Source organism: Enhydra lutris, unplaced genomic scaffold (genome assembly GCF_002288905.1).
Source record: "Enhydra lutris kenyoni isolate GAN:26980312 unplaced genomic scaffold, ASM228890v2 scaffoldscaffold46, whole genome shotgun sequence".
NCBI lineage: Eukaryota > Metazoa > Chordata > Mammalia > Carnivora > Mustelidae > Enhydra > Enhydra lutris.
The window spans coordinates 69299-84120 of record NW_019154130.1 but is presented as its reverse complement, the minus strand read 5'-3'; the positions used below and the strand labels follow the sequence as shown (position 1 = coordinate 84120).

The following is a 14822-nucleotide window of genomic DNA, read 5'->3' as shown; positions in this document are numbered from 1 at the left end:
GTGCAGGGAGGGGTTGGGGTGCTGGAGGAGAGAGGAGGGAGGCAGGAGGGGCTGTGGGAGTGGAGGGCACCCTGCTTTAGTTATGCTGGGAAGTTCTGTAAGGGTTTTTCTGGCCCTTGGGCTGGTGAGAACTTGACCGGACCAGGAGGACCCCTACCCGAAGACAAAGCCACAGCTCTGTAGGGGGTCCCAGGTATCTGCTGGAGAGGCAGGAAGGCCCTTTCCCAGGAGGCCCCCTGCCCCTCCTGGCTGAAGCCACGTGTGGTCAGAGCTCAAGGAGTCTGTGCCCCCCAGGGGAGGGTGGAAGCTGAGGCTCTCTGAGGCCCTCTCTGAACTGGGACGGAAAAGTGGAGTGTATGCCATCCATGTGGGCAGACGACTGCGAGGATTTGCTGGCCGCTGCTCAGGGCTGTTGCCTCATCCAGGATGGGGCCACCTCCCTGGGGGGGTGGGGCTTGGGAGTTTATCTCCACTCCCCGCTTCTCTGCAGGGGAGGTGATGCTCTGGCGGCTCCTTCTGGAGCCCAGCACCCCTCCATCTGCTCTGTTCTCTGAGGACCACCTGGCCCCCGGCCTAGCTGTGACTGTGGGGTCCCGGGTCAGGATGTAGCGTGATCCGCAGGGAAAGGCCTTCAGCTCCTCAGAACTCCAGGAACTGTGGGGGGCAGGGGTGGCGGCAGCCGAGCCACCAGTGTTGAGCTGAGACCTCAGTTCTTTGGTTCCCTCGTCCCCCAGCTCTGCTCAGGAAGCCCACCATAGCCAGGCAGGCAGCTCTGAGGACAGGACACAGAGTGGGTGGGGATCGGGGGGCCAGGAGCGCACACTTCTGGGCCAGCGGAAGTCCTCTCCTAGGGAGGCACAACTGGTGTGAAGGCCACAGCCCGGAAAGGACTGGGGTGCGGGTAAGCCAGCCTGGGACATCGTGAGCGGGAGCAAGAGCAAGGATCGGGTGGAGTCAGCAAGGGCCAGAAGGGGGAAGCAGGGCGCAGGCTGTGCGGGGCCGAAGCCGGTGGAAGTTGCTGGTTCCTTTCCTAGAGCAATAGGAAGCCAGTGAGGTGTGAGAGTGGGGAGTGATAGCGTCTGCATGGGCTCTAGAAAGGCCTCTTTGGCAGCCCTTGGGGGCGTGGCAGGGAGCAGTGGTAGCGGCACTGGGCCTGGGCCTCACCCCTGCCTCTCCGCCCTCAGTTCCGTCAGCACCATCCGGAACCAGCGCTACCACATCCATGCCAACCTGTCCTTCGCTGTCCTGGTGGCCCAGATCCTCTTGCTGGTCAGCTTCAGCTTCAAGCCTGGCACGGTGAGTAGCCCCACACCCATCCCTCTCCTTCCTCCCTCTGATGTCACTGGGGCTGACTCCGGCTGGATTCTTCACCGCAGAATTCAGGCCACATCCCCCAGACAGTCGGGCAGGGGCTGGTCCAGGAGAGGCCCAGGAGACAGCCTGGCTGAGCTGGGATCTCTGCCCACTGCCGGCCCATGGGCTGTGTCAGCTCGCGCTCTGGGCGTGATGGGGTGCCAAGTGTGATGCGAACAGGCGACACAGACCAGCCCTCTGATCCTGGAAGACAGGCCTGTGGAGGCCATGCCATCCTCGCCTCCTGCTTCTGGATGTGGGAGCGGGTGACAGACGACTCTGGCAAGGGTTGGCCCCTGCAGTCTTGCTTTTCACGGCTGCATTGACCTCAGAGACCCCCAGCCACTTCCGTTGGCGGAGGGTGAGGTCGGGCGCTGCTGGCAGGAGGAATGTGAAGACCCAGGCCCACCTTCTCCCTGCCCTTCGTACTGGGGACCTAGGAAGTCTTAGAACCCCAGAAGGGTAAGAGCTAAAACTGAAATGGCTTGGGGAGGTGGTTTTAAACCCAGCTGGTGGGAAGGAGAAGCAGACTCCCGCTTGCTCCCACCAGGAGAGGAGAGGCGGTTCTGGGGAACAGAGCAGTAGAGGTGGGTGGTCTTAAGACACCAGGATGGGATGAGGCAGAATGAGCTCTTCACCCTACGCTAGCGGGGGTCGGCAGAGCTTCCGGTCCTCTCTGCCGAGGGGTCCTCAGCCCCCACCTGCCCGTCCTGGGGCCGCTACCGAGGGAGAGCTCCACCCTCCTGGGCTGCAGGGTGGTCCTCCCTTGCTGGTTTAGGGGCTCAGAGCGGCATCTAAAGAGCCCCACATGGGCCGTGGAGGGACCAGCCATGTGCCAGCCGCGTTCTCCGGGTGCGTCAGCCCTCCGGTTTCCTTAGAACACGGATTTGGGTTTGTAGCTCTGGGTGTGGCCGGAATTCCGGATTTCCATCCGACCTCTGGACGATGCGGATGTGGCCTGTATAGCACCAACCCCCCTCCGGGAGGGATGGAGCCCCACCGCGTGCCCTGGGGGCCGGTCCCGGAGCGGCTGGTAGGTGGTGGCGCCCCTAGGAAGGGGCTGCAGGGACGAGCGCTGCACACGGCACACCTGCCTCTGACACACGCATGGGGCAGATGAGGGACCTCCAGCTGCACCTGGGAAACCAGGTGCCAGGGACACGATGCTGTCCTGAGAATGAGCTGGTATCTTGGGGAGTCTGGGACAACAGAGCTTGGGGTGCCCAAGAGAAATCATGCCGTACCTGGGGCTCTGTCTTTAATTCTTTAATTTTTCTTTTTCATTATTTTAATTTTTTAAAAAAGATTTCCGTACATTGAGTTTGTATCCTGCAACTTTATTGAATTCATTTATCAGTTCTAGTAATTTTTGATGGAATCTTTTGGGTTTTCTTTCTTTTTTTTTTTTTTTAAGATTTTATTTGACAGTGATCACAAGTAGGCAGAGAGGCAGGCAGAGAGAGGGGAGGGGGAGAAGCAGGCTCCCTGCCGAGCAGAGAGCCCCATGCAGGGCTCTATTCCAGGACCCTGGGATCACGACCTGAGTCAGAGACAGAGGCTTTAACCCACTGAGCCACCGAGGCGCCCCATTATTTTAATTTTTGAAGGTGTTATTTAAACGTATTATTATTTTTCCTCCCTCCCATCATTGCGCCCCCTTCGCGGCCCCACGTGGACACCGGCTCTGGGTGCCAGACCCGGCACAGGTCGGGTTTAGGGACCTAATGGCAGCTGCCTGGCCCACGTGTCTGCGAAGGCCCAAGCTCGAAGGCTGGCTCCCTGGCGGCTCCGCCCTTTCCCCAGAGCCCACCCCATTGGGTCGGTCTGCTCACGTGGCCAGCCTGAGCCAATCCTGCTGCAGAGGACCGCCCATCTCTACTGCTCTGTTCCCCAGAACCGCCTCTCCTCTCCTGGTGGGAGCAAGCGGGAGTCTGCTTCTCCTCCCCACCGGCTGGGTTTAAAACCACATCCCCAAGCCATTTCAGTTTTAGCTCTTACCCTTCTGGGGTTCTAAGACTTCCTAGGTCCCCAGTACAAAGGGCAGGGAGATGCTGATGTGCTATCCTGAGCCAATCACTGTGCCAGAGTCGCAGGTCCCATCCAAACTGTGGGGTCTAGAAAGGGAGCTTGGGCCCCGCCCCTTCGAGGGTGGGGGAATGAGGGCATGTGACCCAGGATGCCAGGAACCGCCCATGGCTCCCACCCAGAGAGATGGCCCTCTGCGTCTTTGATCCTAGGTCCCCTGCCGGGTGTTGGCCATGCTCCTGCACTACTTCTTCCTGAGCGCCTTCGCGTGGATGCTGGTGGAAGGGCTGCATCTCTACAGCATGGTGATCAAGGTCTTTGGCTCAGAGGACAGCAAGCACCGCTACTACTATGGGATAGGATGGGGTAGGTGGGGAAGGGGTGGGGCAGGAGGGTATAGGCGGGGCAGGTGGGGATGGGATGGGGCAGGTGGGGAAGGGGTGGGGCAGGTGGGGAAGGGGTGGGGCAGGTGGGGAAGGCGTGGGGCAGGTGGGGGTGGGATGGGGCAGGAGGGGTAGGTGGGAAGTGATCTTGCTTCATATGACATACTTCCAAGAGGCCAGATACGCTTAGGCTTGGACAGGCTTTTCCAAATCACATCCGTTCCCATGGAGAGTGCGTTGGAGTTGTCAGAGCTAATGGTCTATTTCCCCCATACCTGGACAAGTCCTGGAAGCACCGCTCTGGAGCTGGGGCAGGGACGGTGGCTTGTTTGTCAGGTACAGCGCGCCAGCATCAGGGCATGGCCCTGGGCGGGGTGGGCAGCTCACCTCTCGCAGTGTAGGGCCTCCGCCCTGTGAATGCCCTTAGGGGAGGGCAGTCGGGGCTGTGTTCTCCGTGAGTCCCAGCGGGGACAGGTCCCACATACTCTGGGCTGCGGCTGGATGGAGGAAGGGAGCTCTGATCTCTGTCGCTCTTACCTGGGACAGAGTTTCCGCAAGGAGCTGGCTGCCTACCCCTGTGAGATAGTGTAGCTCCAAGGGGCCCTGTGCGGGGAGGCTTGTCTCTTTGGGGTGGAGCAAGTCAAGGCTCGAGTCATGGACCCACTGTTATTACCAAGATTTAGTAGGTTTTCTTGAGTAAGTTTTTCTTGATTTGTTGTATGGCTTTAGGAAAATGTGCAAAGATTTTCAATGGTTGGGGTTTCTCTAGGCTAATTTTCACCAGTGAGGGTTGTCTCACAGAGTGGTGCATCCATGGAGCCGCTCATGGCTTCATTCTGGAAGCCCCCTCCCCACTGACTTGACTCCGTGAACTTCCACCTTACCCACACTACCCCGAGGGGTCCCTGCTTCCTGTCAGCGTGGGTAGACTGGACGAGTCACTGACGCCTGCATGGCTGCATTTGCAAGAAAGCATTTACCCAGCATTAGTGACCTGCTGCTTGTTCCTGGTTTGCCTCACATGGGTTTAATTCGCACAGCCCTCGTGCAGGGAGCCGATAAACACGTTTACTCTGTGCTTTGAGCTTCTTGATGTAACATATTTGGGGCGAGGGCAGTACGTTCTGCACCCTCCCGGCTTCTGCAGCCGCCTCCCTTCCCCCCCCACTGCTGGGACCACGCAGGGAGCAGGCCACGGCGGCCAGGATGCCCCCCACCCGCCTGTGAGCACTCCTGCAGCCTGCGCCCGCCTGGGCTCTTATTCGGTCAGCGGAATTAAAAGAGAAAAAATGGAAGATTTTAACCACTATTTAAATATTCTGAGGTTTTATATAAATCACAGAGATCTTTTTGAAAAGTGCGGCCCTCTGGGAACCCTGAGTTCAGTCCTGTTGGGCGGCACAGTCTGGACTGTGTAGCTTCTCACCCTGGCGTCATCCCTGTGGGTGGGTGCGTGTGTGGCCCAGACGTTGCTGTTTGCAGAGGGAGCCCAGGGCCGGGCCTGTCACCTTCCCGTGGGGGATGTCCTCAGGGCTCAGGAGCTGCATCTCTCCGTCTGACCGGGTAGAGTTCACTCTGGGCGTCAGTAACAGCAGCGCGCAGCCGGGCCCTCTCAACCTTCAGGGGCTAGTGAGGAAGGAGCTGGAGGCTGACCCCGGGCACAGGGAGACCACCCCACGGGGAGCGCCCCTTGCACAGAGGCCTTGTCCTCCAGAGCCCGCCCCTGGCCTTGAAGCCCTCAGGACTGTTTTGAAGCCGAGTTGGGGGATGGAGACATCACATCAGGAACATACCTTGAGGTTTTGTGAGATGTCAGGCCCTAGGTTGGACTCGTAAGGTGAGTGAACCGTGATCTCTGTCCCTGAAGTGTCCCCGTGGGAGCAGGAGAGATTAGGAGGGATGTTTGAGAGTTTGCGCATCCCACCGCAGATGGGCGTTTCCAATGGCCGACTCAGAAGTGAGGGGTTCAGCTTTCTCTGGGGAGCTCCCACTCGTCCCAGGCACATCCTTGGTTGTGGTTCATGGAGGCCTCCCTTCCCTGGGCTGCTTGGTGCTCCAGGGAGCCGGGCCAGTGCCGGGCCACAGAGTCGCCGGTCAGGTGGCCACTCAGCGCTGTTTGCTGTAAAGCCACACACCTTTACTTCCCGTTTCTGTGTCCCTGATGGCCGTGGCTGTGGGCGGGGCTGTGCTCGTGGCAGCCCCACGAGGAGGGGTTGCTGCCTGGAACTGTTGCTGGGTGCGGGGGGAGAGGGGAGGACACGGAAGGACCTCATACTGAAATTAAATACTTAGTCTGGAGAGGCACACTCACTTTTGTCCACACCCGGGACCCTAATAGGCTCCCTCGCGCCCAGAGAAGCATCTGGAAGAGTGTGGCAGGTGGCACTGGTCCTCAGGCAGGAGGGCAGGCTACTTGTCTCCAGCCTCCTCTCTGCCCTTCTCTGTGAGGCCTCTGCCCCTGTGTCAAGTTTCCTGGTATCCGCTCCCTGGGCTCTTTGCTCTGTCCCGGCCGGTGGCTCCCATGGTCCCACCCTGGGCTGGGGAAGTACCACCGCTTTCCAAAGACAGCGCGTCCTAAACTCCACGCAGTTTGTGTCCACGCGCCAGGGCCACACGGACCCTGAACTGTCTGCAGAAGCATGCCATGTGCCTGCACGGCTGCGGGGAACGGTGGTCGCGGTGACGGCCACAGTAGAGGGACTGGAGTTGGCTAACAGTGCAGATGATTACAGGGACTGAGCTGAGCCGTGCAACGTCTCGTCATTCACACACGTGGCCAGAGCACAGATGGGGAGCAGGGTGCTCGGCCCTCCATTTCCACAGGGAGACCGTGGAGACTCAGAGTGGAGACTTCATTGAGGCCACACAGCAGGTCTGGGGTACCCCTGGGAATGGACCCAGGGCCCAAGATTTTCCTACTGGCTCTTACCTGCCTCCTCATCCTCCCACCTCTGAAACATTTCTTCTTAAGAACACACACACTAGGGCACCTGGATGACTCAGTCGCTAAGCATCTGACTCTTGGTTTTAGTTCAGGTCGTGATCTTAGGGTCCTGGGATGGAGCCCCATGTTGGGCTCTCTCCCTCTGCCCTTCCCCCCACTCCGGGTGTATGTTCTCTCTCTCTCAAATAAATAAATGAGCCTTTAAAAAAGAGAAGAGTACACACTTAGTCACGTGCTGGGCTCTGCCATGTGCCTCAGAGACCGCAGACAGACGGGCTGCCTCTGCTCAGACAGACGCTTCTCCCACTGCCCCATGGGGTGACCTGGGATACCAGGAGAGGGACACAGGAAGAAATGGTGAGGGAGCCTCCAGCACTGCGTTTGAGATCGAATGAGCTGTGAATGCAGAAAAAGAACCTTGGACTCCTCCATTTTACCCCAGGCAGCAAAGATGCCAGCCGCAGACCCGTGGACGTGGGCCAGGACTGGGGGAGGGGCGTGTAGGCCTTGACCACCGAGTTTGAAACCCATCTCCAGCAGTCCTTGCCACACCTTCTGGAACCCACCAGGATGGGACGTCTGTGCCTGCTTGCTGTTCTGTGGACCCAGAGCAAAGGTGGCCCTCGGCCTGCACTTCCTCAGTGAAACTGGGGTGCCTCGGTGGTGCTGTTGGGGTGCTGGGTGGCTGCCAGTGCCCGGGGCTTAATGCTCCCCCCACTAGGCCCCTCACCATCTCAGGTGCCAGGTGACCCTCCCACACCAAATGAGCCGGGCAGAGAGGATGCCCTGTGACATTTGTGGACATGGAGGGCCCAGGGAGGGGCTGCTGGGCTGGAGCCAGGTCCCAGGGAGTTGGCTCACTTCCCGTGGCCCTGGGTCCATCCGGGCAGGAGCCCCAGGCGTGTGGCACCAAGAAGAAGTCTGCCTTCTCTCTTGTCATGCTCACCTGTGGGACACTCATGTGACAGCAGGCCTCTCCCCAGAGGCCAGTGGGTCCCCTCTGTGGAGGCCTGGACATTTTCTGTAATGTATTTGAACTAGTTAGATGTCAGAGCAGCAGACCAGAGATAGACCAGCTGTGCAGGAAGCTCCTGTTCACGACTGTTCAGACCGAAGCCGGAAAGGCCGGGAGCCACCGCAGGAGGCATGCAGGCACAGCCCGGGGCAGGCTTCCCTCTCCTTCCTCTGGGGCCACGAGCTCAGCGCAGGCGGGGCGGGGGGCACTCCTGCGTGCTCACCACCCCCAGCCTCTGCTCTGGGAGCGAGCAGAACGCAGCCTGGTTGTGAGGAGCCAGCCAGCAGAGGGACAGGTCCCCTGATGTCCTTGTCCGGGCCTCCGTCCACGGCAGGGGAGCAGGGGAGAGGATAGGGTTCAGAGGTCTGCGTGTGAGTGCGGGTGTTCAGGGGAATGGGAGTGTGAGGGTGAGGGTGAGCGTGAGTTGGCCCTCGGTGTAGACTGAGGCTCCTACAGGCCGTCTCAGCACTTCCCACTCGCAGTTCACACCCACCGGGGCAGGGGAATGAATGACTGAGGAATGAGGGGTTCCAAAGCCAGCGGCCATGATCTCCTGCTCTCATTGTCCACAGGTTTGCCTTTCCTGGTCTGTGTCATTTCAGTGTCGTGTGCTACGAACAGTTACGGAACAATTACAAAGTAAGTTAAGGGACGCATCCTTGTGTTTGGCAGGAGGGAAAGACCGCTGTTGGGGGTCTCCGGGCCACTGCCCTGTCATCCCGTGTTGTTCTGGGGGTGTGGTCTGTCTCTGTGGGGCTGCCCCACAGAGGTCCTGGGGCAGAAAGGAGGCCAGCGAGGGCCAGGAACAGCCCCAGCTGAGCCCAGGCACTCTCCCCACAAGCAGAGGTCCACGGGGCTCGCTGTTTCCCAAGAGGATGGGAGCAGAAGATCCCCCTCAACTTAGAATTCTCAGGAAATGTGGGGGAGCCCAGCCATCTTGTATACAGTTGCCCCCTTCGGGAGCCTGGGTTGGCCATGCACCTTGCAGTGGGGCTGCTCAGGTGCCTTTCCTGGAAAGGTCACCTCCTCAGAACAGGGCCCAATGAGCAGCTCACAGATGCCGTCCCCTGCCGCAGGCATTTTGTGTGTCCTGGTCCTGGAGGTGTCAGGGGAGGAAGGGGGGCAGACAGGTACCTGGAACATTCACCCCAAGAATGAGAGGCAGAAATCCTGGTGGGAAGGATGCAGAGATATCTATGGGGGTGAACAGTGTTAACTCTGGCTGCTCAGATAGGCCACGTAGTGGAAAAAGATACTGGCTTGGCAACTGTTCTGGGCAGAGGAACAGTGGTGTGGACCTCACGCTTTGCTTCCATCCACAGCTGCTGGCTGTCCATCACCAGTGGCGCTGTCTGGGCCTTCGTGGCCCCTGCACTGTGCATCATTGTGGTAAGTCCCTGCTTGTGGGAGCAGAGGGGCTAGGCGTTGTGGGCCCTGTGACCCCATCCACAGCCTGTCACAGCACCCCCTACTCCGGCATGTGACGCAGGGCTCTTGTCCCCAGATGGCGTGTGGGAGGTGCAGGTGCACACAGCCTGCGAGGGGCAGTGTGTGCCGGTGGGGTCTTCGCTCCCCGGTCTCGCTCTCGCCCTGCCGCTGCAGCTGCAGCAGGGATGGTCATGCATGTCTGGGAAGCAACCCCACAGAGTTCCCGACATCACGGGGGACAGAGAATGCCACCCGAAGGGCCGGTGAGCTCTCCGGCCGGCCTGCTGGGTGCTCTGCTGGGCCCAGGGCTCAAGAGAGGCTGTGGCAAGGGGTGGGGGCTCCCACTTCTGGCCGGGGGTGCCGTCCTCGGATGCTGGGGGTCCGCCCTCTGACCCGGGGGGGGGGGGGCACTGTCCTCAGGCAGGGGGCCCTGACTGTAAAGAGCTCTGGAATCTCACAAAATTCTAAAGACAGCCTTTGCTCTTCTAGCTATTGTTCCTCCTACATTTCCCACGAAAGCCCTGGGTTAAGTTTCATCCTTTCTGATGGGCCTGGCTTGGAACGTTGCCCATTATGGCCCCTCGCTGCAGCCAGAGGAGAGGAGTGCTCTGACTGGCCAGCCCTCCTGGGCCTGGAGGAGGGGAGTGGTCTGACTGGCGGGGCTTGGGTGGCTGTGCCAATCCTGGGACTGTAGCAGGTGGATTCCAAGTCTGGGAGGAAGTTACGAGAAAACTGGGGTGTGGTTCGCACAGGAGGGGCAGCACACAAGTGGCAGGGGCCCTGGGAGGTGCCAGGGAGCCCCTCTCCATCCGGTCTGGGCCCGGGGCCCTGCTTCTTCCCAACTCAGGGGACGCCAGGTGTGGCCTCGAGGTCGTGCGGGCTGGGCCCTGTGGGCCAAGTCCCTGGGGTTCCTCGGAGGAGGGTTCCCTGGTGTCCTCTTGGGGGATCACCTACAAAGTCAGCGTTGATGACAAAGGCTTGATGTAGGACCATCCTTCTCCTAAGACGTGAAAGTGCTTTTCCGTGAAGTGTCGCCGCCTGTGCTGGGAGTAGCTGCGGGAGAGATGGTACTTGCTGTTCCCTGGAGTGGCAGCCCAAGGCGCCAGGGCGGTAGAATGACCAAATCCCGGCCTGGGGGGCCGGGGTGGAGTCGGGCAGCGGCCTTAGTGTGGATGTCCTCCTCCTGTCACTCTTCCCGTCCCCCTCCTCCCCAGGGACACAGACCAGGGGGAATTCTCCACAGGTAGCATATATGTTGGCTAACTGAATGTAACAAAAAATCAGTCAATGCCCGGTAGATAGGAAAGGCTCAGTCCTGGGAAGCGCAGGGGGTCAGGCACTCGGGATGTCAGCAGGTGTCTCTTGCTTGCCTGTTGCCCGTGGGCTAGCTGCGTCTCAGGCACACTCTGTCTGGCGGGGACATGTGTCCTCTAAGTGTGCAGAACAGAGCAAGGAGGGAAACTGTCCCCGGGGAAGTCCTGGAGCAGTTCTGATTGGCTGCTGTGGGTCACATGTCTGTCCCAGAGCCAGTCACTGGGGATGGAAGCGTTTGACTGGCCAGGCCAGTGTCACCTGACTGCTCGGGGGCCAGAGCTGGGGGGTCCGCAGGCAGCCATGGGGAGCCGGGGAGGAGCGTGATGCCGGTGCTCTTGTGCCAGGATTGGTACCGGGCATGAGGCCTGGTCAGGGACGGCCTGTCTCTGCCATCCCATCTGGGCATCTGTCCCCAGTGGTGCTGAGCACTGTTACCAGGAAGGGGTGGCCCACAGAAGGGCCTCCCCACACCCTTTCTGCCCCCTCCCCTCTGCGCAAATCCACATCTGTAATCTCCAGGACCCCAGGTGGGACCCCAGAACACGTGCTGTCGGGCCAGAACCCTGGACGCACTCCAGGTGCACCTTCCCATGCTGGGACCCTTGATAAGCTCTCCGTGTGCACCCCTGCCTCAGCACCCGCCGGATAGGCTCTCCACATGTACTTCTGCTGGGACCCCAGGACGTGCCCTCCATGCACCCTGGGGCGGTCCCCCAGGCCATGGTACTGTTTCCCGGCTGCCGCCCTTAAGGATGTGAAGTCCTGCCTTGGCTGGGGCACCAGTGTTAACAGGGAAGGAAAGGGACACCTCCCGGATGCCTGTCCCTTCAGCGTCCTCATTCATCACCCCCGTTCATCGCCACCATCGCTCATCCCTGTCTGCCACCCGAGGACAGGTGACCACTGAGGGCAGTCCGCAGGGACTTGGACTGCTTGGCCCTGCATGGCCGGGCTCTCATAAATTCCACACCTTCCCTTCTTTCACCCTGTTCTCTTCCCAGCTGCTTATCTGAAAGCCCACTTGATTTTGTTCCAAGTTCGCTGGCACCAGCCGAGGCTGTGGGCCCTGGTGGTTAATTAGAAGTGAAAGTGAGGGAAGAAGCTTGAGGATCTGTTAGTTCCTGCCTCGTTAAAATCCTGTGCACACAGTGCTCAAGCCTTACATTGGTGGGGCAGTGCGAAAGTGAGGGCTTTCCAGAGGGACAGAGCTTGGGACACCACCATGGTGTCACCACTGTCTACTGGGGCGAGAGTGACAGTGGGAGGCGCCCGCCCCACACAGCAGCCCCGTTGTCCCTCATCATTCACCCGGCTCCCACTTTCTGGGCCAGGCTCCTGCTCCCTGGCTTTGGGGACGTGTGGCCCGTGGAGGTGCCAGCAAGAGAGCAGAGGGTGGGAGGGGAGCGAGGCCAGGTGTCCACCCTTGGATCCTTCATATAGGACCGCGGGTGGCCAGGGCTGCGCCGTCCTCCATAGGCCAGAGCCTGGCCGCAGCCCCGGCCTCCATGCTCCCCAGGTACTTCTGCGAGGGGAGGGGCACAGCTGATCCACATGTATACATCTTGTCCCCACCTCTCAGTCCTTCTGTGTCCAGGAGGAGCAGCAGGTGCTGCTGGGAGCACTTGTCTTGCATGCCGCAGGCTCTGGTCCTCCCAGGTGTGCCCCCCCCCTCTGGCCCCCGGGCCTCCCTGCACAGGAGAAGCTGTAGGAATGGAGGTACTAGAGGCCATTCCGGTTGCCGTCTCCCCAGAGTCCTCTGTGCATGAGCCTGGGACGGCCTCTCCCCAAGGGAGGGAGGGGTCGGGGGGACACATCCTGAATAGGCAGACGAGGGCCGGGGGTAGGGGTAGGGAGAGCCCATGGGGAGATGCTGCTGAGATCCAGCACAGAGGGATCAAGAAGACCTTGCTCAGGCCGGGGTCCCGGGGAAGGAGAGAGGGGTAGGTGTGAAAGCCATTTTGGGGAGTCAGGGGAAAAAGGAGGTGAGACCATCCTGGTGCTGGGTGCAGGGTGGAAGGAGAGAAGGGATGCTTGTGTTTGCCTCCCAGCTTGCAGACGGAGGGGTGAGTCCGCCCGCAGAAGCGTCCCGCGCCCGGCAGCTCCATTGCTGCTGTGGTATCACACTCTGGATGCGGGACTAGCTTCAGGCGTCTGGAGATCTTGTGTGAAGGTACCTGGGATGTGTGGCAGCCTGGCTGTGTGTGGCTGGGTCTGTGGTGAGACCAGGGGAACCAGTAACATGGCCACCCAGCCCTGTTCTGGGGTGGACAGTGGGGCCTCAGGGTGGGTGGGAGCAGCTCAGGGCCCTGTGGCGGTGACCTTGGGCTCCCACGTTGTGGCCACCACTCTGGGAAGCTGAGACACCCTCGAGGGATGGACCGTGGACGGAAGAGCTTCCTGGGGGACCTGAGCTTCTGAGGAGCCTGACCGGGCTGAGCATGAAGCAGGGAGGGGCATGCCCAGCCGGAGAAGATCTCACACCTGTTCTGGAAGGGCTGAGAGGTCGGGGAGGGCCCGGGGCGGTGGATCCGAGCGTCCCCCCACCATTGCACAAATGAGGGGCTCTGAGCAGGGCCAGTGTTCTCCAGGGAATGGCTTAAACTGCAGGAGGTAACTCGGGGATGTGTGACGGAGCCTGCAAATCCAGGGCCGTCCCCTGTCCCTGGGGCTCCGTGGGGCTCGGGGGCATGGAGCCGTGGCTCCCTGGGGAGGGCTTCCATCCGAGCATGGAGGCTCTGACAGCCTGTGTGGCTAAAAGTGCCCACCAGTGCTTGCCAGTTTGGAACACGTTTTTGAGAGCTGTCTGTTTGGGTTGGGATGGGTGGTTTCTACGTGTTCTGGTGCAACTGGTCTTCCTGGGGCTGGACTCTCGGGGACAGTGAAGGGTCCCTGGGGCCTTGAGCTGGGGAGAAAAGGGCAGAAGTGAGCCACAGCCATCCTTTCGCCACACACACTGTTCCCCAGTCGGGAAGGGAAGTGGCTGCCATTCCCCAGACGGCTGCAGGCAGGCTGAGTGTGGATGGCCTGTGGGACCAGCAGGTGTCATAGGAGCCATTGAGTCTGGATGCCCTGCTTGGGAACCCCGTGGGTGGCAGAGTCCCCCAGGGCTTTGTTCTGTGCAGGCCTCACAAGGCAAGAGAGAGACTCCTCTGAGGAGAAGTCGGGACAGCTGGGTCTCCATAGATGCACAGATGCCACAGGGTTATAGTGCCGGTCACAGATGTCCATAGGGGACAGACGAACAGCCGTAGACTCACACCGCCGTGTCTCCTGTGTATGTCCGTGTAATGCTCTCCCTGTGAGTCGTGGCATGCACCTCCCTCACGAGGTCAGGGAGCAGGACACCGTGCAAACCCCAGAGCCCCGTGCAGCCCTTCCCTCCTCCCATGGTCACATGACCCTGAGTGCAGATCCTTCCCCCTCCTGCCTTTCTGCTGAAATGCGGCCCACAAACTATTCCTCCGGCCTCCGTCAGAGGTGACCTGCTGGCTGTTGTCATGGGGAACGCTGGTTAATGAAACAACCAGTGTCTGAGGTGCATGGGCCTCCCCACCCTGGCCTCCCCCCTTCCCCAGCCTCCCTCCCATGGACGGCCAGGGTGAGGGGGCAGGCCCACTTCTGCTCTGGATGTTCCCAAAACACTAGGGCTTTTTGGTTCCCAGCACAGCCTTCGCCGGAATGAGGCGGTGGCAGTCGCTGGGTTGGGGTTCCCCTGGCCCCTCCCCTGCTCTGCAGGCAGGCAGGACTATCATCTTGAGGCACGGAGAGTGCTTGCTGGAGGGAAGCCCTCAGAGCCCAGCGGGGAGAGGGAGATGGGAGAAACGAACCCCCCAGAAATCTTCGCAGAGACAGCCGCTGATGCCAGTTAGAAACTGTGGGAAATGGCAGCGGCTTCACCGCGGTCACCGTACTTCCTGGCAGAGGTCAGGAGGTGACAGGGGCCCGCAGTCCCATCAGGCACCGTCTGTGTACCCCTGATTTTCCCTTCGGGGGTAGAGGCCTTGGGTCATGTATGTGCAATGGACGAGGGGTAACGTGGTTCTGGAATTTTAACCCTCACGTGGGAGTTGGAAAGAAAAATTTAACATTTAAGTACCATCCGTTCAGCTCTCTTTCTCAGCCTCCATCTCCGCGCCTCCAGCAGATACCCCTGGTGCTAATGACTCGTGTATCCTCAGGCTTTATGCCAGGAGAGGCGAATGTGAATACACGTTTGCACGTACACAGGCCCGGGGCCTTTCTCACACGATGTCTGTTGGACTCAGGCTTTATGAGCATGGGAAGAACGGCCCGGTCCATGGTCACCCCACAGAGTGGGTGCCCGCAGACCTGCCACCTGCTGTGGTCAGTCACATGGTCT

General features: G+C 60.2%; 1 protein-coding gene across 2 annotated transcripts in view; it reads left to right on the top strand.

The window, feature by feature from the left end:
* The window catches only part of LOC111156409 (adhesion G protein-coupled receptor D1), a 123497-nt gene that overhangs the window by 98333 nt on the left and 10342 nt on the right, over positions 1-14822 (top strand). For both annotated transcript variants that reach the window (XM_022517285.1, XM_022517284.1), the window contains 4 exons: positions 1185-1296; positions 3591-3744; positions 8293-8359; positions 9043-9109. In XM_022517285.1, the coding sequence (XP_022372993.1) occupies positions 1185-1296; positions 3591-3744; positions 8293-8359; positions 9043-9109 (400 nt within the window). The remainder of the gene's footprint in view (positions 1-1184; positions 1297-3590; positions 3745-8292; positions 8360-9042; positions 9110-14822) is intronic.